The sequence below is a fragment of the Panthera onca genome, chromosome C1 (assembly GCF_046562875.1).
Source record: "Panthera onca isolate mPanOnc1 chromosome C1, mPanOnc1 haplotype 2, whole genome shotgun sequence".
Classification (NCBI taxonomy): Eukaryota; Metazoa; Chordata; class Mammalia; order Carnivora; family Felidae; genus Panthera; species Panthera onca.
This window is the reverse complement of record NC_138346.1, coordinates 184,142,265-184,167,724: the sequence shown is the minus strand read 5'-3', so window position 1 is coordinate 184,167,724 and position 25,460 is coordinate 184,142,265. Positions and strand designations below refer to the sequence as shown.

Sequence of the window (25,460 nt, the reverse complement as noted above, 5' to 3'; positions counted from 1 at the left end):
CAACACAGAGCCCGATGCAGGGCGATGCAGGGCTCAAACTCTCAAATTGCAAGATCATGACCTGAGCTGAAGTCAGATGCTTAACCGACTGAGTCACTCAGGTGCCCCATAATGTTTTTTATTTATCTTTGAGAGAGAGAGACACAGAGTGTCAGCTGGGGAGGGGCAGAGAGAGAGAGAGACACACACAGAATCTGAAGTAGGCTCCAGGCTCTGAGCTGTCAGCACAGAGCCCAACGTGGGGCTCAAACTCATGAGCCATGAGATCATGACCTGAGCTGAAGTTGGACGCTTAACCATCTGAGCACTCAGGCACCCCAAAATGTTGTGGTTATTTTGAGTCTTTTCACAAATTGCATTCTCAAGTATCTCTTAGGGTGGCTTTATTACTTTTGGTATTCCCCAGGTAAATGATATTCTGATTTTAATGTTATTTATTTTTTAAAAATAAGAAATACAATTAGGCCTGCTTAATATTTTAAAAACTCTCTTTCCTAAGGTGAAATAGAGAGGCAAGGGCTTCATGTAAGTGGTTTCATTTATGTCCTCCAAGTGTTCTCACAGGAAATGAATTAACTGAACTCTAGGCTCTTAGGCCACCTGCAACAATATTTGGGTTTTAGTGATATGAGTGTGTAGCTTGTAGGCTCTACAGTGACTATAAGAATTGATCATTCAGTTAATAAGATCAGAGAGTGTTTTTTTTTTTTTTAATTTTTCTTCTTAAGGTTTATTTATTTTTGAGACAATGTGGGAGACAGAGTGCAAGCAGCAGAGGGGCAGACAGAGGGAGACACAGAATCCAAAGTGGGCTCCAGGCTCTAAGCTGTCAGCCCAGAGCCTGATGCGGGGCTCGAACTCACGAACTGTGAGATCATGACCTGGGCCGAAGTCAGACGCTCAACCGACTGAGCCACCCAGGCGCCCCCAGAGAGTGTTTTCTAAGATTAACAAGACATCTGTACCTATCCATTAATGTTGGAAGTTTTCAAATTACTGCCCCTGAGCTCCTGGAATCCCATGAGGTTTCTGGGCCTGGTCTTCATCTTTGACCATTTTCCATGCCCTTCTAATATAGGGAAGACAGATTGATTCAGAATGAATGAGATGAATTAAAAGAAAAATACTGGAAATGACCAACTGGAATGAAATTGGAGTGTGAAAATTCCAATTCACAGTTGCTATAGGGACCATTTGGTATATCAATTCACAGTTGCTATAGGGACCATTTGGTATATAAATCAGGTACCCAAATCCTCAGTTATCTGAGGATTTTTGGAAACTGTTAGAGGAATATGCAGGCTTACAGAAATGGGGAAACAGTGTTGGGTGGCTTCTAACTCACCTTTGCTCTGAGTTTTGTTTATTGTTCTGTCTTCTTGCACTGCCTCTGAAGAATCAACTTCTTCCCCCAGCAGACAGTGCTGGTAAAGACTGAATTCCTTAGGAAAAGCTATGCAAGATGAAGAATTGTCTTACTGGTTAATCGTACAGCTCAAGTCACTTTAATGTACAAGTCACTATTGCATCCTATTTACTTCCCCTGAAATCAGCACATTGCCTGGCACTTCATAGGCACTCAATAAATATTTATGGATTTAAATTAAGTTCCAAGTATTGCCTGAATTAAGGTTGTCTTCTAGGAAGAGCAAAACATTGAGGAAAATGAATAGTGTTGTAATTGTGTGCAGTTGAATGGATTATATCCCTCTTTTCAGGGTATAAGCTTTTAAAATATCACTCTTTAATTAGAAAAAGAACTATGCTTCATGTTAATTTAAAATCTGTCTGCTAAAGCTTTTTGTTTAAGAAAAGATTTAGCTCAGTTTATAATTTCTGTAGTTTATAGTTAATATGTAGATTTGCAATTAAATAGGCATGGTGAAGTGCAATTCATGCATTTGGAAATACAGCAAGGGCAGACTAAAAATGAGATTGGAAATCTACTAGCAATTTAAATCAACTATTACGCTCAGCATTTCTTGCACGGAACAGTTGTTTTTTTTCCTTTCTTTTAATGCTAACCTTTCTTTGATGGTGATTATCGGAAAGACCCTTTCTCTAACCCTCTATAGGTAAAACTGGAAGGAACCTTAAACGTTTGACCAGTTTTAAGCATCTGGGCACTGTGCAGCAGTTTTTACATTCCAAGTAAAGTAAGTTCCCCAAGACTGGCAGATTCTGTTCTTGGAAGGTCCTTATCAGACATCTCATTTAGAGTAATTGGAAAAAGTTCTTTTGGAAATGCCTTTGAAATAAATGAGAGCCTTACATAAAGTGTTGCTGGGAGGCTGTAGGCTCTAAAGCTATTGTTTGCAGCAGGCACCAGACTAGTGAGTCTGGATGGCTTGGGATAGTCCCTTGAAGCATTTCTGGGTGTGCTGCTGAAGGTACATTGTTGACAGTACAGAACCAAAATTTAGATTTTAAGGGTCACTAATCTTGTAAGGAATGCAAAGTAAACTTAGTCTTAAATGCTTTAAAGATGCATCCACTATTTAAAGGATACCCAGTAATTTTAACTCACACAGTTGCATTAAAAATATATTTGTAGCAGGGCACCTGGGTGGCTCAGTTGGTTGAGCGTCCGACTTCGACTCAGGTCATGATCTCACAGTGCTGACCGCTTGCTTGGAGCCTGGAGCCTGCTTCAGATTCTGTGTCTCCTTCTCTCTGCCCCTCCCCTGCTCACGCTTTGTCTCACTCTGTTTCTCAAAAATAAATATTAAAAAAAATTAAAAATACTAAAAAAAATTAAAAAGATGTATATGTATATATATATATATATATATATATATCCGTATATGTATATTTGTAGCTAATATATCTGCTATGTTCCCTCTCTTGTGAGGCTCAGTCACAGTCTGTGGTACTTTCTAATTGCCACACTAACAGGAGGAGGTGTCTGGCATCTGGATCTCTTCTTGCCTCCAAGGACTTGCCATTTATGCATCATTTTTACCTTGAACTCTTTTTTTTGTTGTGGTTTTGTTTTTTATTGTTTTTTTCGTTGTCTTTGTTCACATAACACCATATTACCTAAATTTAGAAAGAAGGAAAGATGATTGCTAAGAAGGGAGAGAAGTCCATCAAGATGATTGGAGATTTGATACCATAAATTGTCAACCTTCACCTAGTTATAATTACACAGAGTGCCATTCTGTCCTTATTGAGAACATGGTGCTTTTTTTTTCCCTCCTTCCAAGTCTTAGTATATGGTTTATAAAAATTTATTGAGTTTTCAGTTTCTTAAAGGAGAAAATGAAAGTAAAAAATTTAGACCGTTACTCTAAATGAATTGAGTTTATATATTTGTCACTAGAAAACTATTTTTAGTTGAATAGTAGCTTGTAATTGTATTTATTGTAGTTTATAGTATTTATAACCTGCTGTGGTTTTGAATGTTGTTCTTAAGACTGCAGTTAGTGACCCACTAGGTTTTAATTGCTAGGAAATTCAGAAAATGTGAAAGAGTTTTGGTTAAGCCTGAGAAAAAGCCATTCTTGCTTTCCTCAGAATTGGCATCAGTGACTACTTAATGACAACAGAATGCTTTAAAAACATGCTCTTTAAAGTCTAGCTGTTATTAAAATACCATAATAGCTAGTATGTAAGTGATAGTTGCTTTTTGTTGTAGAAACTCTGTGGTAAGAGGAAAGCTTCAGCAAAATCCTTAAGAAAAATATAGTATAAAAAAGTGGTAAATAGAGGATTTTTAAAGATGGAAAGTGAATGAACAGTAGGAAGACACATGTATAGATTTGACATCGTTCTAATTTAAATTCCTTGTTTCCTTAGACTTTGCAGATAAGGTTGTTTTCTCTCTTTTTGACCAACTGTGTGTGATTTTTTTTTTTTTTTAAATATCATTTGTATACTTCAGTTTACAACTAGTTTCTCTTTTAAAAAAGTGATATGCCAAAACCTACTTTAATGCAATATAGAGCTTGCAAATTTGAGTGCTCCAGTGTCAGGAAATAAACACTGTATATACTAATTTCTAAATTGCTAGCTGGGCTTCTAAATGTATGTTGTTCATGCAGCAGAGGCAATCTGTACAGACCGATCTGTGTGGTTTGTGTTTCACTAAGCATTTGCCATTGTTTAGTACTGTTTGTCTCTGCATTTATTCAATATTACCATATGCTATAATCTCTAGGCCAGATGAGAACATCCAGCAAGCATAGACTTCCAAGCAGAAAACAAAGTAAACTGTAGGAAATGGGACTACTATAAAATTTTATGGACACTAGTTGCAAACTGCTTTTTGAAAATTGTAATAGTGAGTGGGAAAGTGGGTCATGCCTCATTTTTTTTATAAGGCCTTTTCTACAACACCCATTTTCAGAAGTTTGCTTATGCTTGGTGATCAAAATAGGCATTTAAAAATGGTGTGTGGAAATAATTTTAAAATAACAGTTTAAATAAACATTTTGTATTTCCATTTTCTGTAAACGATGGGAGGGTTTTTTTTTCTTTAAACCCTATTATAACAACTAAATACACTTTTGATTATTCTAATGGTAGGGACTGTGTGACTAAGAGACATGAGTGACACTGCAGTTTTGTTTATTCTCCTCCAACTTTATGCCCAATTTTAGTCAGCAAATAAACTATTTAGAGTTTGTTTTCCTTTGCTGACTACCTTACTGCTAGCTTAGAACTAGTTCGGCAAGAGTAAGTTTAGCCAACAATGTTTGGAAATAGAAAAGGGGTAAAGAATGTAAGCCTTCTGTAATCCAAAAAAAGAAGACTCACCATAACCTGGGTAATTGAGAGAGTTTTTATGAGTGCAATTGAAACATTGTACTTTATTTATTTTTTATTTTTTTTAATGTTTATTTATTATTGAGAGATAGAGACAGAGCATGAGCATGGGAGGGGCAGAGAGAGGAGGAGACACAGAATCTGAAGGAGGCTCCAGGCTCTGAGGTGTTAGCACAGAGCCCGACACGGGGCTCGAGCTCACAAACCCAGCGAGATCATGACCTGAGCTGAAGTCAGACCTTAACCGACTGAGCCACCTAGGTGCCCCGAAACGTTGTACTTTAAAAGTAGGAGGTGGGATTGTAGGCTTCCTCAAATCTTAATGTTGGAATTAAAGATAAATTTAAGATCTTAAACGTTTATTGCACACTTAAGTATGCATGAGATAAAGTCTCATTTAGGGAGTCTTAAGAATTTGGGGAGAGATGATTTTTGTAACCAAAAATTGAATATAGTTCTGAATGCCCTGATATTTGAGAGTAAAAACGTTGTAAAAATAGATTTTAGGGGTACCTGGGTGGCCCAGTAAGCGTCCGACTCTTGATTTCTGCTCAGGTTATGATCTCATGGGTTTGTGGGATGGAGCTCCGTGTTGGGCTCTGCGCTGACTGTGGAGCCTGCTTGGGATTCTCTCTCTCCTCCTCTCTCTGCCCCTCCTTACACTCACATGGTCTCTCTCTCTCTCTCAAAATAAATAAATAAAAACTAAAAAAAAAAAAAAAAAGATTCTATAGTTCTTTTGACTTAATAAAAAGGAATGTATATGTTCATGTAGAGGAAGAAGCTTTTCATTATTCAGAATGGTCTCTTAGATCAGCATTGTTATCTCATTCCAGTCATAGGGAAATGGCAGAGCAATACCGTAGCTTTTTTGTTGTTGTTTTTTGTTTTTTTTGTTTATTTATTTTGAGAGACAGAGCAGAGGAGAGGCAGAGAGAGAATCCCAGGCAGTCTCCGTGCTGTTAGGGCAGAGCCTGAAGCCTGATGCGGGGCTTGAACTCATGAACTGTGAGGTCATGACCTGACCTGAGCTGAAAGCAAGAGTCGGACACTTAACCGACTGAACCGCCCAGGCGCCCACAATACTGTAGCATTTTATATGACTTAATTCAACTACTACCCTGTACCCTGCACCTAGTGCATCATTTATAAGTCCTACATAATAATGATCGTCACAGTCATAATTATACTACTGACTTTTCGTTGGCTAGTCATAGCTATTACCTCAGTTAAGCTTCTTGATTGGTCTTTCTATAAAAACCATCAAAATGAGTACATATGCATGTGTGGGTGTTTGTGTACACACATATAAAATGGTGTATATATAATATAAAAAATGCTTCTAGCTTATTTAAGATAAGTATCTTCATAATAGCGATGAAGTAATTGGTGACTTTTATCCCCTGCTATGTGCAGGCTTTTTGGTAGGCAATGTATATACATTATCTTATTTAGCCATAACTTATAAAATAGCTATGTGTATTCCCAATTTACAGATGAGACCTCTAGTTGCAACTAGAGGAGGAAGAGGCAGTGGACTTTGAAGAAAGGTAAGGAAGGTACTGGTCTAGGTAGAGAGACAGTGATACAGTGATAGGTAGAGAAGGCTCTATTTGATTAATGTGACCACTCTCGAAGCTAATTTTGTGTAGGAGGTAGGACTTGTGCTATTTACTGAGAAAGGGAACAGACCAGAAGAATGGGGTTAGTGTAAATGCTGATGAGTTCAGTTTAGGTGTGTTGAGTTTAAGGAACGGAAGTAGAGATTTTGTAGAAGGTGGATACAGCCAACACTGGTAGGATTTTTTATTTTTATTTTTTTTGCCTTGAATTGTATAGGTTTTTGTTATGCATTTTTGAACATTATTAATGACATTTAAACTTTGTGTTTTGTGAGGGATTATAATGAAATGTTAATGCCTTGAATAGTTACACAAATTCCTGGATGATTTTGTGGTGTGTGAACATTGTAGCCACCATGCCCTACCAGGTTAAGAGTATTTTTTAAGCAAATTTGATTGTATGAAATCTCTTTAAATGTTTAACAATTATTTGTTTAATGTACAAGCAAAGCTTATTTATTGTAGAAAAATTAGAATATAGAAATTAACATGAAGGAAAAAAATTGATAGTCCTATCATTGGGTTGAATATATTCTAATTTTTTTCCCTATGTGTTGTTCCTTTCAGAAATATGGCTACACACACCTTTCTGCAGGAGAACTCCTTCGTGATGAAAGGAAGAACCCAGATTCACAGTATGGTGAACTCATTGAAAAGTACATTAAAGATGGAAAGATTGTGCCAGTTGAGATAACCATCAGTTTGTTAAAGAGGGTAAGGAGTGAATGCCAACCAGTTCAAACCAGCAAGGAAATGAGAAAGTAAATCTACCTTTCCTTTGAGTAATGAAAAAAAATGAGAGTACTAAATTTCTTACTAGTGGTAGGTGGTCACGGTGTTTGAGAATGGCAGAACTAGAAATTCTACTTTTCACCTGGGAAGAAATTGGACAGTAGCAAGCATTCTCTGCCTAGAACTAGGATCAGCTACAGCTGAACTTAACATCCATATGTGTGTACTTGATCCTTCCCCAACGTGCAGAAATTGTCTCACTTCCATTTCTGTCTTCTTCCTTTCTTCCTTCCCCTCCTCTTCTTCCTTCCCCACGTCCTTTCCCTTTTCTGTTTTCTTGTAAGCCTTCTTTCTTCCTTCCTTCATTCTCCCCCTTCCTTTTTTTCCTGCTTCCCATGACCCTCTCATTGTTGCCGGTCTCTCAATTTCGATGTTTCCTTTTCTGGTGAATGTGTCACCATCTTCAGTGTGAAATGCCAAGATTAATAGCTATGAAATTATAATATGTCCCATCTTAAAAACAGAGATCTTGGATTTACATGGTAACTCTCCACTATAGATTTCTTTCTTTCTTTCTTTCTTTCTTTCTTTCTTTCTTTCTTTCTTTCTTTTTTAATATATGAAATTTACTGTCAAATTGGTTTCCATACAACACCCAGTGCTCATCCCAAAAGGTGCCCTCCTCAATACCCATCACCCACCCTCCCCTCCCTCCCACCACCCATCAACCCTCAGTTTGTTCTCAGTTTTTAACAGTCTCTTATGCTTTGGCTCTCTCCCACTCTAACCTCTTTTTTTTTTTTTTTTTTCCTTCCCCTCCCCCGTGGGTTTCTGTTACGTTTCTCAGGATCCACATAGGAGTGAAACCATATGGTATCTGTCTTTCTCTGTATGGCTTATTTCACTTAGCATCACACTCTCCAGTTCCATCCACGTTGCTACAAAAGGCCATATTTCATTTTTTCTCATTGCCACATAGTATTCCATTGTGTATATAAACCACAATTTCTTTATCCATTCATCAGTTGATGGACATTTAGGCTCTTTCCATAATTTGGCTATTGTTGAGAGTGCTGCTGTAAACATTGGGGTACAAGTGCCCCTATGCATCAGTACTCCTGTATCCCTTGGATAAATTCCTAGCAGTGCTATTGCTGGGTCATAGGGTAGGTCTATTTTTAATTTTCTGAGGAACCTCCACACTGCTTTCCAGAGCGGCTGCACCAATTTGCATTCCCACCAACAGTGCAAGAGGGTTCCCGTTTCTCCACATCCTCTCCAGCATCTATAGTCTCCTGATTTGTTCATTTTGGCCACTCTGACTGGCGTGAGGTGATATCTGAGTGTGGTTTTGATTTGTATTTCCCTGATAAGGAGCGACGTTGAACATCTTTTCATGTTCCACTATAGATTTCTAAGACTATTTATTAACAGGTTTTTTCATATATAAGAAATAGTGAAGGAGAAATGCAAGAGTGAGAACAGTAAGAAATAGTTGAAGCCCAAAGGAAAAGAGATATCTGAGCACCAGGACAGAACCACAGAACCTTGAGGATGAGGAGTAGTGGCTCATTTACACACATTCTTACCTTTTGTTTCAGAGATGGGAGTAACCTGCTTCCACTCCAGAGTGTATCCTCCCCTATTCTCTGGATTTAATGCCTTTTTCTCCACTTTATCACTAAGCACTGTGAAAAAGTGGTCTGCATTTTTCACTTTTTTACTTCCTACTCTTCAACCCTTTGGAGTCAGGTACTGTTTCCATCTTCACTGAAACGATTCTTGCTGTTGTTACCAATGTTCTTCCTTATCAAATCTAGGGGATATTTGTAGTCGTTTTTCTCATAGCAATTAACTCTATTCATATCTTCTCAAACCTTCTTTGTTCTCTGTGATACCATTTTTTTTTATTCTTTCCTACTTCAGTGGCTGTTGTTTCTTTTTTTTTTTTTTTTTTTAATTTTTTTTTTTTTCAACGTTTTTTATTTATTTTTGGGACAGAGAGAGACAGAGCATGAACGGGGGAGGGGCAGAAAGAGAGGGAGACACAGAATCGGAAACAGGCTCCAGGCTCCGAGCCATCAGCCCAGAGCCTGACGCGGGGCTCGAACTCACGGACCGCGAGATCGTGACCTGGCTGAAGTCGGACGCTTAACCGACTGCGCCACCCAGGCGCCCCCAGTGGCTGTTGTTTCTTATGTTTCCTTTGATAGCTCATCTTCTGCAAGTTTCTAAACCATGATGCTTCTCAGGGTTTTATCCTTGGTTCTCCTATCCTTTTATATATTTCGTGATGGATGGTTTTAGCCATACCCAAGGCTGTCACTGTGCTAATAAATGCTAAAACCTACAGCACTGGCACACATCTTTTTTTCTGAACTCCAGACCTATATTTCTGACTACTAGACATCCATCTGAATATTTGACAAGTATCTCAGCGTTATCAGCATAACCTCTAGAATGTGATCACCTTTTATTTCTTGTCCTGGTCAATGGTTCTGCCATCTGTGCAGCTGCCCAAGCCAGAAACCTGGGGCCATCCTGTATTTTCCACCTCTTCTTCACTTTCCCAAATCCATTCAGTGAGCACATCTTCCAGTGACTTTCCTTTTTTTAAGTTTATTTATTTATTTTGAGAGAGCAAGAGAGAGTGCAAGTGGTGAAGGAGCTGAGATAGGGAGATACAGAATCCCAAACAGGCTCCATGCTGCACCGTCAGTGCAGGGCCTGATGCGGGACTTGAACTCATGAACCGTAATCATGACTTGAGCCAAAACCAAGAGTCAGATGCTTAACTGACTGAGCCATCCAGGCACCCCGATTATCTTCCTCTTAACCCTCTTTGACTTAGTCTGTTTTCTCTATTACTACTGTCACCTTAGTTCAGATCCTCTTTTTCTTACCTGGACCATTATTGGAGCCTCCTCATGAGTCTTTGCCTTTAATCCATGCTTGTCCCCTTCTAGCTCGTCCTTCATGGTACAGTCAAGGTGATTTTTTTCCAGAAGGTGATGTAAGCATATTCTTTTGCTTAAAAGTCCTTAGTGGTCCTCTGTTGCTTCCAGGATAAAAACCAGTTCCTTAGTGTGACATAATAAGTTCTTCATTAATCTTGCCCCTACCTACTTTCTAGTCCTATCTCCCACTACTCTCTACATGTGTCCTAATATTCAACTGTCTCAGCTTACTTCAGATTCATCAAAGCTGTTATGCTTTCTCATTTCTGAGCCTTTATCTATCCAGTTTACACTCTTTGGAGTACCTTGATCCCTGTCTGCTTGCCACTTCATTATTTGGGACTCCATGGCCACCTACCTGGTAAAGCTCTCTCTAGCAGTTTCCCAGGTAGTTTGTGCTTAATTTCTTTGTTTTATCATAGCATCCTTTCATACCTCATCATAGGACTTAGCACATTTACTTACACATACCTGCTGAACTATGAGCCCCCAGGAGCCATGAGTTTGCTCTTCATGTTCCCTGGTTATAGGCCTTGAGTAAATGTATGTGATGGTGGAATATTGATGCACCTCTTCAGGTATCTTCCACTACCATAATTGGGGTAGAAATGCTATAGCAGGGGCCCAAAAACATTCTGTGATAGTTTTGTATTATTGGAGAATATTGGAAAAGCTAGATGATGGGACAAAGCCAACCCTCAGACAAAGAAAGGAGGAATTAGGGGGCCTGACAGCCCTCGCTCTTTTTTAAGAACTAGGAAACAGTTTGAGCACTGAGGGGACTAGATGTTGGTGTCTGGAATAGAGGCTGCTCTGGAGTTGGTCAAAGTCATGTGTCAGCGTGTACCCAATGGGGGCTGGCAGTGGTGAGGATTTGGAGACTAGAGATCTGCATCTCCTGTCACATATTGTCACATTGTGCCCAAATTCACACTGGCACAGGATGGTGAAACGTGCTGCTCTTGCTATCTTTCTTTAGTCTGTTCTTTCCTCTGCTACCTGTGTTTTGGGTAGCTTAATTAGCTTTAGTTGAAAAAACTATTAACTTTATACTAATAATTAATGCTGGCAATCTCTTTATATTTGTCCAAGGATTTTTTGCAATTGGACTTGAATTATTGCAGAGAATCTTAATTCCTGAAGAAGTAGCATTCTTCTTAGCACAGCAAAAATGACTTGGGAGAGAGGAGAGGAAGGAATAGGGTCTCTGGTGGCTAGAGCAAAGATACTGGTTAATGCCTATTTTCTTTTTGCTGTTTATAACTTTGTGAATCTATATGTGAAAGTAATATATGCTTACTGTAGAAAATTCAGAAACTGCACGAAAAAGAAACTGTGTGTATGTCTATTAATACGTATAAATGGGGAAGGGGTATATACCATAACTCCACCAACTTGAGGTGACCGTGTTACTACACTGGATCATCTTTTTTTTTTTTTTTTTTTTAATTTTAATTTATAACCTAAAAAAATTAAAGAAAAATTTTTTTAACACTTCATTTATTTTTGAGAGAGAGAGAGACAGCGTGAGCGGGGGAAGGTCAGAGAGAGAGGGAGACACAGAATGCAAAGCACACTCCAGGCTCTGAGCTGTCAGCACAGAGCCCGACGCGGGGTTCAAACCCCCGATGCGGGGCTCGAACCCACAAGCTGTGAGATCATGACCTGAGCTGAAATCGGATGCTTAACTGACGGAGCCACCCAGGCGCCACCCCCGCTTCCAAAATTTTTTTAATGTTTATTTATTTTTGAGAGAAAGAATGAAAGTGGGGAAGGGGCAGAGAGTGAGGGAGACAGAATCCGAGCTGTCAGCACAGAGCCCAATGCAGGGCTCAAACTCATGAACTGCCAGATTATGACTGGAGCCAAAGTCGGACGCTTCACCAACTGAGCCACCCAGGAGCCCTGCCTGATCATCTCCTTTAAGTCTTATTGTTGTTTTTTTCCCCCATGCGCCCTCCACTCTACTCATGATTTGAAGAATAATAATAACAAAGCAAACACTCATATATCCCCCCCCTTCCTTAAGAAGTTGTATTTTGTTAATGTTATATTGAACCTAAATCTTCCTTTTCTTTTAGGAAATGGATCAGACAATGGCTGCCAATGCTCAGAAGAATAAATTCTTGATTGATGGGTTTCCAAGAAATCAAGACAACCTTCAAGGTTGGAATAAGACCATGGATGGGAAGGCAGATGTGTCTTTTGTTCTGTTTTTTGACTGTAATAATGAGGTAATGAAGACCTTCATCTGCCCACATGGGGTTTAACCAACTGATGGTCAACTATTAAAAAAAAACAAAGTGATTTTTTACTTATATTTTATATCAGCAGCAGTATTGCTTTGAACTGGTAAATTGGTTGGATGGAACAGCACTGTATTGCTGTTGGACTATTAGAAACTATTTGGCATCAGCAACCTTGTGGACCTAAAATTTGCTTTATTTTCAAAATAGCAGTACTGTGTTTGTTTTAAGAATTGACTTGTACAATAATGTTAGGTAATGAAACTGCAGTGTTACCTCGTAGGTATGCACTCTTATCAGAGAGTATCTTGCCTTAGGACGTTAGGACAACATTTTTGGGAAGTTGGGAAAACTTTCTATTTTTAAAGAAACATACAAGATAGCTTGATTTGTCTTCTAAGAGTGAAATGATCTTGCAAAAAGCAGGAAAGCGTTCTTTTTCTTTCTGGCACTTCTAATAACATACCCAGACATACCTTTGAATAACCAAATTTCTCAGAGTCATTTAATTAAAAGGCCTGACTGTTTAACAGCTGCAGTAGAACTTCATTAAATTAATGCCAACAGCCTGGAAGAATAAGAATCTAAAGAACTGCCTTGAAGGAAGTTGGCTATTCTTGGGCTGAATTGCAAATGTGCCTCTGGTGGAGAGGCTTGCTGCAGCCTTTGAGTTGTTTTAAAATGTAACTCTCTTTTTCCAACCCCCAAAAATATGTTTTCACTTATTCTTCAAAGTTGACTTTAGAATGTTACCACAGCTTTATAACTAAGGAATGTTTATTCACGATTAACAAGGGATACTTTATTCAAATGCAAATATGTTGACTCTTAAATATTTGGATATTTATGGAATTATCAAAAAGTAAGCAAAATGGAACAAAGTTTGAGGCATGTAATTGATACCTAATAAGTTAATAATATATCCTGGATGGAAGCATACACATACAGATCTTCTTTTTATTGCGGTTTAAAAAAAAGTACACAGGAAAAACTGAGTCATGAATGAATTCTTATTATGCTCTGTGCTTATTTAACCTAGTTTATATAAATTGAACCACATGTTTAAATTTAAAAGGACTTTGCATGTTGATTAATGAATTAGACAAATTAGTTTTAATGTAGGGTTTTTTTGTGATCTCTTCAAACTTTGTTCTCATTCAGGTTAAAAGAATGGCAAATGTGAAATTCACATCTTTTTTTTTTTTTGTACTATTTATTTCTCTTTCTAGATCTGTATTGAACGGTGTCTTGAGAGGGGAAAGAGTAGTGGTAGAAGTGATGACAACAGAGAGAGCTTGGAAAAGAGGTACTTTGCAGACTTTACACATCACCACCTTGGGCTCATTTTGGAACTTGAGTCACAGATTAAATACCTGCCTCATTTTGGTCCAGAAAAAGAAACTGGCATGCTTAAATATGTAAATTGTGTGGTCTAAGGAGATGGTAAGGGAGTCGGTTGGGTTGGGTCTGGGTTGTGCTCTGAGCTGTTCCGTAACGTGGGGGAGAGTGGGTGGATGCTTAGAACCTTGCAATATGTGCTGCTTTTGCAGAATTCAGACCTATCTTCAGTCAACAAAGCCAATTATTGACTTATATGAAGAAATGGGGAAAGTCAAGAAAATAGATGCCTCTAAGTCTGTTGATGAAGTGAGTATCCCTAGCTTGCCTTAAAAGAAAAGTCCAGTAAAAATGTGATTTGGGGGACAAGGGATAGGTAGGCAGGAGAAAAAGAAGTATGACAGATTAGTTTGTTTGCTTTTCAAGACCTGGGAGACTAAGTGAAAAATGAGATTTTTTTTCTCCTTTTTTGAATAGAGTCTAAAATAGATTTTACAACTTCAGACTTGTTCTTCTTAAGAAGTGGGTGGTTTATTAATTCCAAACCTCTTTTCTCAAGCACTGGAAAATTGGCATTTTGAGAACTGTGATTTGGACCACATTCATCTTTTAAAATCTCTAATGTGAATGGCGAGTCCTCTAGAGCAAGGGCCCCAGGCAGCTTCCATCTCTTCGACACAGAGCACAGAGCCCCAGGGGCGCAGGGCTTCCGCGCCCAGCCCTTCCCTCCCACTCTGTAAAAATCCTGATCTCTAAACTGCTGTGCAAGCCCTCAGTGCCCAGCAGCTCTTTTCTAGTGTCTCTCTCTATTTTTTTATTTTTTTATTTTTTAAATGTTTTTTTATTTTTGAGAGAGAGAGAGAGAGACAGACAGACAGACAAAGCACGAGCTGGGGAGAGGTCCAAAGGAAAATAGATGAAACCAAGGAATTAATGTATTTTTTTAAATGATACATCTTGAAAATTAATAAAAAAAAGGACTTCTAAACAGGAACTTAGCCATATAGTATTTTAATAATACTTCCTTTTTAAATTACTACTCTTTGTCCTTTACAGGTTTTTGATGAAGTTGTGAAGATTTTTGACAAAGAAGGCTAACTCTAAACCTGAAAGCATCCTTGAAATCATGCTTGAATATTGCTTTGATAGCTGCTATTACAACCCCTTTTTAAGGCAATTTTAATCTTTCATAATTACATCTCAATGAATGGCTGGAAAGTATGTAGTAAGACAGATTAAATTTTTTATCTTCAATTTTTCTGGTTACAGGAGTAGACAGTGAATTCGGGTCTAACTTCATCTTAGCTATGGTGCTCACAAAACAAAGAAGGATATCAGCTAGTTCTTTGTTTTTCCTCAAAAAGCATATCCCTTTTATAGTGTGTGCCTTCTGTGAGCAAAACTCTGTAGTCTGTGTGTATATCCCTTTAGTAATTACAACATGTTAAGATAGGGATTCCCCACTTCCTTGTTTTCTTGTAGGTTTTACATTTCCAACCTGTTAAGCGAATTTGTGGACCAAATTCCAAAGGAACTTTTTGTGTAGTCAGTTCTTGCAAAATGTGTTTGGTAAACAAACTCATAAAATGAATTCCTAGAAGTGTTTTAGTATTTATCAAATAACTGACCATTTCCTACAGAAAGATAAGAAAACTTAAGGCTTTGTTTTATTACAACTTATACAAAGTTGTATGACAAGGCATCTTCTTTGCTTCCAGGGATTGGGATGGGGTCGCTGGGGGTTCAGAGCCTGGGAGAATTGTCAGCTTTATTCTGACATAAATCTGAGGGTAAGGGGCAGGATCACATCAAATGACATGTGTTCCTGTGCTCTATTATATAGTGTTATTATTATTAATGATTAAACTGATCTTAACAAAATTCCTAGCAGGGGAACCTTGAAATGCATGTACTGGGTTTATGGTAAAATGATTTGGTTAGCATTTTAATAACATTTCATTCAGAGTTTTTTGTTTTTTGTTTTTATTTGTTTTCTAGATTAAATGTAGGGTTGGTATGAAGTAAAAAAAAATCTAATGGCTAAATTTCCCATTTGTGTTTATTTTCTTGAATACTTTTTTTTTTTCAGTTATTTAAGGACATTTAAAAATCATTGCACTTTGGTCAGAAAAATAATAAATATATCTTATAAATGTTTGATTTCCTTCCTGGCTACTTTTATTTAGTAAATTCTTTTTTGGCATCATGTTGAAGCATTGAAAGGTACAGAATTTTAAAAAGGCTGTTTTAAAAAGGCTATCGAGTCCAAAGGAATTTTCCCTTAAATCCATTCTTCCTTTAAAAAATCTCTGAGAAATTTGTGTTCCCCTTTCTTATCTTTTTCTGCCATTACTAATGAAGAGTTATTTCCAAGGTTCTTCATGTGAGATTTATTAAAATGTTTCTCATTTTTAGCACTTATACTGTTTGGTATACAGGGTTAAATAGGGTAAGGAATTTTGTTTTTGTTTAATTAGATTTTATGTTTAAAGTCATTGGGAATAGGAGCGCCTGGCTGACTCAGTGGTGTAAAGTATGTGATTTTTGATCTCATGGTTTGAGTTCAAGCCCCACATTGGGCGTAGAGTTTACTTAAAAAAGAAGAAGAAGAATTAGAAGTATAAAGTCATTGGGAATAGTGAGGACAACTTGTGGATGTTCTTACATTATAATAGGTTCATTTATTTCTATGTGTGTTATGAAATTCACTTATTAATGATATATTTTTCAACATACTTGCCATTAGGAAACAAAATATAAGGGATGGATCATATTAGCCACCAAAATTTGTATTGAGATTATCTTGGTTTCCTGGAAGAGACTATAACAAATTCTTGTGTGGTGATTTAGTTCAGCAGATACAGAGGGATTTTGCTGGTGGTTTAATCAAAACGCTGCAGTATGAAGCAAGAGTAAAGACTATAAGGTTTTGAGAGCATTCCTGCTCAAATAAGTGAAGAAATTCATCAGATGGGGGAATCTAAATGTTTATACTGATTTTGGGAAGCAAACGTGAGGTTTTTAAGAAGACTGCTGAGACGAGGCACTTCGCTTCCTTTCATCACACAGCCTTTTGTGGCATTTGAGAACACAAATCAAGAAACATCGTAATTACGAAATTATGAGCCTTTGCTAGTTTGCTTTTGAGTAGAAAAACATGTTGGCAATATTGTGTTTAGGATTTGACTGAGATACATCGGACTTCATTAGTTTAGTCATTCCGTTTGTTAAAGTCACCAAGGAGGTTTTCAGTTTTGAAAGACCTTAGTGGAAGCTTTGCTTTTTTTTGCTTTTCTTTCTTTCTTTTTTTTTAAAATTAACTGACATTTCCTGATGTTGGATGTATATGAAATTACTTGGTAAATAATCCTAATAAATTTTGTGCTATGGCGTTTGCTGTTTCAGATTTCCATTCTCTCAAGCATATTGAAGACTGAGAAGTATCCTGTATTTAACATGTGGGTTTACAGCAAAAGCAGAGTTCAGGATCCAGGAGAATTTTCTGCTCTGTATTATGTTTGCACATCTTGAATTAAGTAGAAAGCATGACTTTATCCCATTCCTTCAAGAAGTAATCTGGATCGAGGCACAAGTATAGCCTATTTCATTACCTACCTACAGCAGCAATTGCTTGTCTCTTTGAGGGGGAAATTGGCATCAGGCTACGTCTCAAGATGCCTCAAGGCAATGTCTCAAGATGCCTCGGGGGGCTTGTGTCTTTGTCATGTAATTAAGTAGTTGCCTGACACTCTGGAGATAATAGTGACTGAAAGTATTGGCCAGAGTAGGTCAGCTTTTTTTTTCCCCTGGAGGTTTGGTCCTTCTTCAAACTCATAATAATTGCACAAGCTGTAGGTGCTACAAACACATACTCTGCCTTCCAAGCGTTTTCTATCTGAAACTAACACCCTGATGTGGGTAGACCTTCACATGTCTTTTGATGGGTAATGATCATTATTATATAGCTTATTTCACTTCTCCCTAGCCTGCCCGCATGTTTCAACTAAATTAAGTACTCCTTAATCCTAAGCATTTTTCTTTTAACGAAGAAAGTAAGCTCATTTGTTATGTACCAAGGAAAAAGGTAAAAATGGTCCTAATCACCTATCCCTTTATTTCCTCACCCCTGACCCCAGTTTAAGTATTCTCTTGGATCCAGGTTTGCTTTCCTTTGAATGGGTGTGGTTATTGTGACTGTGGTGTTAATTCTGGGCCTCATTTGTGCTCCGCAGGTCACCAGCTTTCCTGTCCTTGGGACAGCTAAAGGACGAAGTTGAATTTCTGGCTATCAGGCTTTATACCCTTTGTCAGCCCTGCCACCTCCAGGCCATCACCAGGGCTCAGATTTTTGTGAGATCCCTGCTGTCCCTGCTCATCAGAGCAGAACCTGGTTTTCTGGAGTCCGTCTTCTTCAAAAAGGCTCTTTCATGATTTTGTCTTCCTAAGACCTAGCCATAAGAGAAGAGGGCTTAATTATTTTGGCCTATTCAGGGAGAGATGAGGGTAATAAATCAACATTTCTCTAAGTGAGGTTCTTTCAGCCACAGAAAGTGGTTTTTTATTTATGATACATTTTGAAGTAACGCACAAAGTGTTACCTTCTTGACACTGGCCTTCAATGCCCTAACCAACCAAAGGAAAAGCATCTGTAGAGGTAGGTTACCTCATCCCAGCCCTGATGTAGATAATCCAGACAAACTTTGAAAATTGTCTTCTACACTGTAGAATCAAGCAGTTGAGCAGTTAAGCAGCATTTTGCATAAATAGCAGATGCATTCTCATTTGGTTGAGTAACCACATCTAAAAAGAGAAAATAAAATTCAAAAAATATGTATGTGAGCTTTGGGAATATTTGTATTCTACCCTTTAGAAGGCTTCCTGGAAGAAGTATATTCTTGGTAACTGCTTCTCTGAAATTAAAGGGGAAAACTGATACAGTGGACTCAAGATGGACTTCCAAGAAACCCCCTGAATTGGCTGAGATTCATTGCCGGTTTGTAAATGCTTGCGGCCCTCTGAGGACTCGGGGTAGAACTGGCCCTCTTACAACCACCTGGTTCCAAAGGCTTCCAGAACCAGAGGGAGAAGACATTGAATTGGCTCAGCAGTTAGTACTTAAGAGCACAAAGCTGTTGTGCATGGCTCACCCCAGGTTGGTTGGTCCTTAGTTTTACAGAGAAGCATTCTCACAAGTGGTTCCAAACCAGCTGCCAGAATTTGGCCAGAGTATGATTGTGACAAGGCTGCATCAAAATAGCCTTGTCAAAATGGAAACCTTTTTTTCCTTTTAATTACCAGGTAGAGCACAATAGGCACTACCATTATCCTGTCCTGGATTGGGGTGGTGGTTTAGACCACCATAGACACGTCATTTACATGATTTGGGGGAGAAATGCTAAAGTTTAATGGTCAACTTTCATGTTGGGTCAAAATAGTCACATCAAAATGACCAGTTTAAAACAGCTACATCAAAATCCCCCTGATGTCAAGGACTGTGTCAGAATGTCCTTGTCACATCCAATATCAAACATGATTGAGCAGAGACCATTCCTCTGCCTAGGGCCTTTCCTACTTAGGTCTGGCTAAGTGCTCTTTAGAGAAGGTAGGTGCACTACTGGACTTGAGGCTGCTGCTGTTGTGCTAACGGAAGAGTCAGAAATGGAGAGGATGGATGGGATGGGATGAGGGCAGGGAGAGTAAAACCATTTGTGTAGAGAAGCAGGAGTTGGTTCATTCCAGTTCTTTGGCCATGATGGTCCTTGTAGGAGACTTACTCTACCCATAATCACTCCTACCAAACACCATTTCTTAATCTGTCCAGTCTTCATGATCATAGACCACATTCCCACTACTCTCCAGGATTATTTTGTTGATGAAAATGGGCTTCAAGAATGAGACTTCCTTGATACTATCTATCTTCATTTATCCTTAACTTATGGTTTCAGTAGTTTTATGGATATTTGTAAGTTTAGCTTGTGTATATGACTTTAAGTATTTATAGTCAGCTAAATCGTTGTTTCATATGACAATACTCAGACTGGCCAGTTGCTGAAATAATAACTAGATTGATACAGGAGGCATCATTACAGTCTGTAATCACATTCATGGATCTGCCATCTTAATTGAGCTAACTGGTGTTAGCAAGCTGCCTGGCAGAGATACTAGCTTTTAGGATTGAGATCAGAGAATTTGTTACAGGTAATCTACATCTTCCTTAATTAGGCAATGTGTCTGTCATCAGACCAGGAGATGATGAGCACTAAAATGGTGACATTACAAGGAGTTTGGTGGCAGGACGCCTGGGTGGCTCTGTCAGTAAGTGTCCAACTTTGGCTCAGGTCGTGATCTCATGGTTCATGGGTTCAAGCCCTGCATCAGACTCTGCGCTGACAGCACATAGCCTGGAGCCTACTTTGGGTTCTGTGTCTCCCTCTCTCTTTGTCCCTCTGCTGTTCACACACTGTCTGTCTCTCAAAAATAAGTAAATATTTTAAAAAACGTTGGCTGACCATTCATTCAAAATATGTTTGAGACACATTTATTAAGGATACCACAAGCAGTAATACGTAGTCCCTGCCTTCAACAGGCTCACAAGTTAAGCTCAAGTCTAGCAGTTTCTTAACTGTATTGTTTTTGTATAGTGCTTTAATGCAAGCACACTTTTACCTCTGTTCTCATCTTGTTTTCCCAACCATTCAGGTTGGGATGACGGTTTTCCTGTTTTGTGAATGATTAAACTGAAGCTGAAGGAGCCCAAGTCAATTGCCCAACAATATTTACAGCTAGATAGTTGTGAGTCTGGAATTGGACCCCAGACCTTTGGGTCTTACCAGATCTGCCTCCTGTCTTCCAGTAGCCCATGTTGCCTACTTGTAATAAAGCCTGATTTTGAAGTGTAACCACTAATATGCCATCGTGCTTCCTCATCACTATCCTGTTACTGTTGTTTATTTTAATGTTTGTTTATTTTTGAGAGAGCAGGAGCAGGGGAGGGGCGGAGAGAGAGGGAAACACAGAATCCAAAGCAGGCTCCAGGCTCTGAGCTGTTAGCACAGACCCTGATGCAGGGCTTGAACTCATGAACTGTGAGATGATCTTAGCTGAAGTCAGATGCTTAACCAACCGAGCCACCCAGGCACCCCACCCTCGTTTATTTTATATATTTTTTTAAGTTTGTTTATTTTGAGAGCAGGGGAGGGGTAGAAAGGGGGAGAGAGAGAATCCCAAGCAGCCTCTGCACTGTCAGCCCAAAGCCAGATGCGGGGCTCAAAGTCACAAACCATGAGATCTTGACCTGAGCTGAAATCAAGAGTCAGATGCTTAACTGACTGAGCCACCCAGGCGCCCCCTCATTTGTTTTCACTATTGCACGTATCTGCAATTTGTGAAGTTACTTTGTTTACTTATTGGCGACTCCCCTGTTAGATTGTGTCAGGAGAGCAAAAATATGTTTTCATCTGTTTCCTAGTGTCTGCACATAGTAGGCACCCAGTAAATACTTCTTGGAAAAGCAAAATGAGAAAGTTATTTTTGACTCGCTATAGCTGCCAGTTGCATCACTGAACTTTGGATCCTAACTGGGTCCACCTGCAGTTTCCTTAGGATTCTATTTTCAACTCTCCCAGAGCCTGGAATCGGATAACCATGGAGTACAGGGGATAGGAGGGGAAATGAATCTTTCACCTCATCAGCCTCCCTCTACTTGTAGCTCACAGCTCAGAGAAGACCATGTGATTGGCTGTCTTGGAAGGAAAACCAGGAGAGACTAGGGCCAGAAAATAATAGTTTTGGCGAAAATCTCACCCACCCACTCATAATTCAATCTAGTTGATAGACTTTTGACTTATTATACCTCCATTGTCATGTTACTGTGTTATGACTTAGAAAATTTTTTGCTTTATGAAGACTTGATAGTTTCCAGTTCCTGTTCCTGATCTGAAACTCTTTAGTATAAATTTCTGCTTGAAGCCTTGTAAGACTACAGTGTCTCCTCAGCGCTTTCACTGACCATATTTACTGGATTGGGAAAGAACAGAATGAGGTTTCCATCTACTTTCTCCTCAGTGGGTAATGCATTGTAGTTCTTGATGCATGGTGTCTTTGGGAAGGAGATTTTAGAGGTCTTTAGCTGTATTTCTGTATTCTCTTCGTGACCTGGCACAGAGTCAATTCTTAATACATTTTATTTTTTTTTTTAATTTTTTTTTTTAACGTTTATTTTTTTTTGAGACAGAGAGAGACAGAGCATGAACGGGGGAGGGTCAGAGAGAGAGGGAGACACAGAATGTGAAACAGGCTCCAGGCTCTGAGCAGTCAGCACAGAGCCCGATGCGGGGCTCGAACCCACAGACCGCGAGATCGTGACCTGAGCCGAAGTTGGACGCTTAACCGACTGAGCCACCCAGGCACCCCAATACATTTTATTTTTTTTAACGTTTATTTATTTTGAGAGTGCAGGCATGAGTGGGGGAAGGGCAGAGAGCAAGAGAACCCCAACCAGCATGGAACCCGACATGGGGCTTCATCTCATGAACCCTGAAATCATGACCTGAACCAAAATGAAGAGTCAGACACTTAACCAACTGGGCCACCCAGGCACCCCCTACACATTATTCTTAAGATATTCTTAATACATTCTCTTGAATATTGAAAGATGTGTCTTCCTCAAAGCCCTCCAGATAGTAGCAGAACTAAGCCTAGAACCCAGGTCCCCTTTTTCCCAGCCCTCATTCCTTAACACCAACATGCTTTAATCCACCGTCATTCCTAACAAAAACCTGGAAAGGCAAAGTTATAACTTGTGATGCTCGAGAGTCACTTCTATTTAATAGGATTTCATTCAGTGTGCCAAACATTTGTTGAATGTCCTTTAAACCATTTTTTTTTTTTTTTCTTTAGGGGCACCTGGGTGCCTCAGTTGGTTAAGCGTCCGACTTCAGCTTAGGTCATGATCTCGCGGTTCTGTGGGTTCGAGCCCCGCGTGGGACTCTGCTGACACCATGAAGCCTGGAGCCTGCTTTGGATTCTGTGTCTCCCTCTCTCTCTGCCCCTCCCCCACTCATGCTCGCTCGTTCTCTATCTCTAAAATTAAAAAAACAAACCATGTTTTTAAACCAATGTCTCAGGCATCACTCCCAGAAATTCTAATTTCATTTTATTTTTTATTTTTTTTTTTAATTTTTTTTTCAACGTTTTTTATTTATTTTTGGGACAGAGAGAGACAGAGCGTGAACGGGGGAGGGGCAGAGAGAGAGGGAGACACAGAATCGGAAACAGGCTCCAGGCTCCGAGCCATCAGCCCAGAGCCCGACGCGGGGCTCGAACTCACGGACCGCGAGATCGTGACCTGGCTGAAGTCAGACGCTTAACCGACTACGCCACCCAGGCGCCCCTCTAATTTCATTTTAAAGACGCCCCAGGTAAATCTAAACCAATGATTCTGAAACTTTCAAGTGTATCAGAATCATTTGAAGGGCTTGTTAAACCCAGTCTAGGGGGCCCACCTCAGTAGATATGGGGTGGGGTCCACAAATTTGCATTTCTTATAAAATTCCAGGTGATAGTGATATTTTGAGAACCAGTGTACTAAATAGGAACCAGAGCTGATATTGGAAACTCCTAGCCTTGCATCTTTGTGGACAAGGGACCAGCTTCTTGGTCTTTATGTCCACAGTGCCTAACATAGAGGAGGTACTTAGTGCTGGATAAATGACAAATTGATAACCCTGGTTGAGAGCTCACAAATCAAACAGTTCCCTAGTCTACCATCCCTGAAGTTCCTGGGTTGAGGAGGGGAGGGGTAGAAGGACTAGGAGAAGATCACAAATGTTCTCTCTCTAAAGAAGTTGTCAGATGGATACTAACTTGACATAGTAGGGTGGCTTTCAGCTCACTTCACAACTGCCATTGTCATAAAAGGTGAGGAGAGCCCTGGGGCCGCTGTCACTGTCCAGACTTCTGAGGGGAGATGGGTTTGAGGGCAGAGCTAGGGCCCTGGAAGCAACTGAAGTTGCCACACGAGGGGCAGAAGGGCAGAGGGGCAGTCTTAAGCAGGCTCCATGCCCAGTGCTGAGCCCAACTAGGGGCTCGATCTTAGGACTGAGATCAAGACCTGAACCAAAATCAAGAGTCGGAAGCTTAACCGCCTGAGCCACCCGGGTGCCCCTAAAGAAGACCTTGTAAAGTTAGAGCCACCCAGCACTGAATTGGGATAATTTAGGACATGAATTCCCCATCACTGGAAGTGTGTAACCAGCAGGATGTTTTAGAATCTTCCAGCTCTTAGGTTCCATGGTCACATCCTGTTCAAGTTGTAGCTATCTAAGTCTGAGGTCCATCTGGAACCCCAGCCACATTCTTTGGGCCCTCCTGAAACTCGGGATGCAGAACAGCTCCCTGTCCATACGGGCAGGGAGGAAAGGCTAAGGAACATCATGGGAGTCTGTGCCTTCCCATAGGAACCCAAATATTGAGAAACTTCCTTAAGCTTCTGTTTCTACTTCCTGGGTGCCCTCCGCCATGCCTGGGATAGGTATTCAGCAAAGTTTGCTGATGGTAATGCTGCTGGTGGTCAGGAGGTGCCTGCTTTGCCTCAGGGGAGAGGAACAGCATATTCTGGGAGAGAAACCGCGCTAGCAAAAGCATGACAGCCAGGATGGGTGGCTGGACAGGGTGGGGGTCCATGTGCCAAACAATAGGAGATAGGGGCATGCAAAGACAAGGCAGGGAAATGTAATGGACAAACCATAAAGGTGGGTAGAAGAATGTGGGCTTACCCTGTGTCTGTCTAGCTGAGTCCAGACGAGAATGCCGGGTAACTGCTAGGCTGGACGGGGAAGTTTGACAAAGTCCTCTCAGATTTTGGAGGCTGCTCCACTCCTCAACCCCTCCTCTTTTTCTACTCTTTCTCCTCCTTGCTGTAAGCTGTCCCTTGAGTTCTATTCTGAACCCTTAATGGTTTTCCCATCTCACTAGGGACAGTTTGCAAACCCTCCCTGGCTTGGCCTGGGTTAGGGCTGGGCCCAGGGCCGGCCTGCCTGAGCCGGGGAGAGGAGGCGGCTCCTAGCAATAAGCAACCCACAGAATTGTGTCTGTTATTTAAGAAAAGTTTCTGGGTTTTCGGCTAATTGCAAAAATACATAATGGATGCTTTTCGCATCTGCTAGTTATTCTGGAACAGGCCTGCATCCAAGAGCAAACTTTAAACAAACAATAAGATTATGGAGCTTAACTATTTCAATGTGTAACAGAAAAGAAAGCCAAGGCCCCAAAAGTTACATTAACACACATCCACTCAGACACAAGCAGTCTTACCAACAGATACACATACATACAAACATACAGATGCACATCCTGGCTCCAGTGCTCACAGGGCTTGCACACTAACACGTACACACGTGCACACACAACCTGCACATACGCCCGATCACTTGCACTGATACACGTACTCAGACACATACACGAATAAGCATGCCTAAATTCATATCAGGCACGCTCCTACCCAACACAGGCACACAGACGCACTGCTCCGGGTACAGATGCATTCACGCAAACCGTTTTTATTGCAGCGTGTGGTCCTCTTTTGTAGGTCAGTGGGCCCTTCTAGCCCTGAGGTAAGTCAGTCAGTTGGGCACTGGCTGTGTCTGGGTGGTATCAGGTGTAGTTATTCAGTGTGGCCACCGAGGGGCACCCGTCAGCCATCGTGCATCCACCTTCCGCTCCTGCCAACCCGTCAATTGCTTCTGTACCCACAAACCTGCACCTTCCTGTTCCGGCTCCCTGCACACAGCTGGGAGGCT

At 40.1% G+C, this 25,460-nt stretch overlaps 1 protein-coding gene across 2 annotated transcripts in view; it reads left to right on the top strand.

The window, feature by feature from the left end:
* The window catches only part of CMPK1 (cytidine/uridine monophosphate kinase 1), a 39,219-nt gene extending 19,088 nt beyond the window's left edge, over nt 1-20,131 (top strand). Inside the window, exons 2-7 of one of the 2 annotated variants that reach the window (XR_013557607.2) lie at nt 6,957-7,103; nt 12,160-12,312; nt 13,554-13,630; nt 13,875-13,971; nt 14,719-14,835; nt 17,895-20,131. Coding sequence is in view for 1 of the 2 variants with exons in the window: in XM_060624705.3 (XP_060480688.1) it covers nt 6,957-7,103; nt 12,160-12,312; nt 13,554-13,630; nt 13,875-13,971; nt 14,719-14,760 (516 nt within the window). In the remaining variant the exon portion in view is untranslated. Of the gene's footprint in view, nt 1-6,956; nt 7,104-12,159; nt 12,313-13,553; nt 13,631-13,874; nt 13,972-14,718; nt 17,054-17,894 lie in introns of those variants that run through there. The other variant, XM_060624705.3, reaches the window with a different exon arrangement.
* Nucleotides 20,132-25,460: the final 5,329 nt, after the last annotated feature.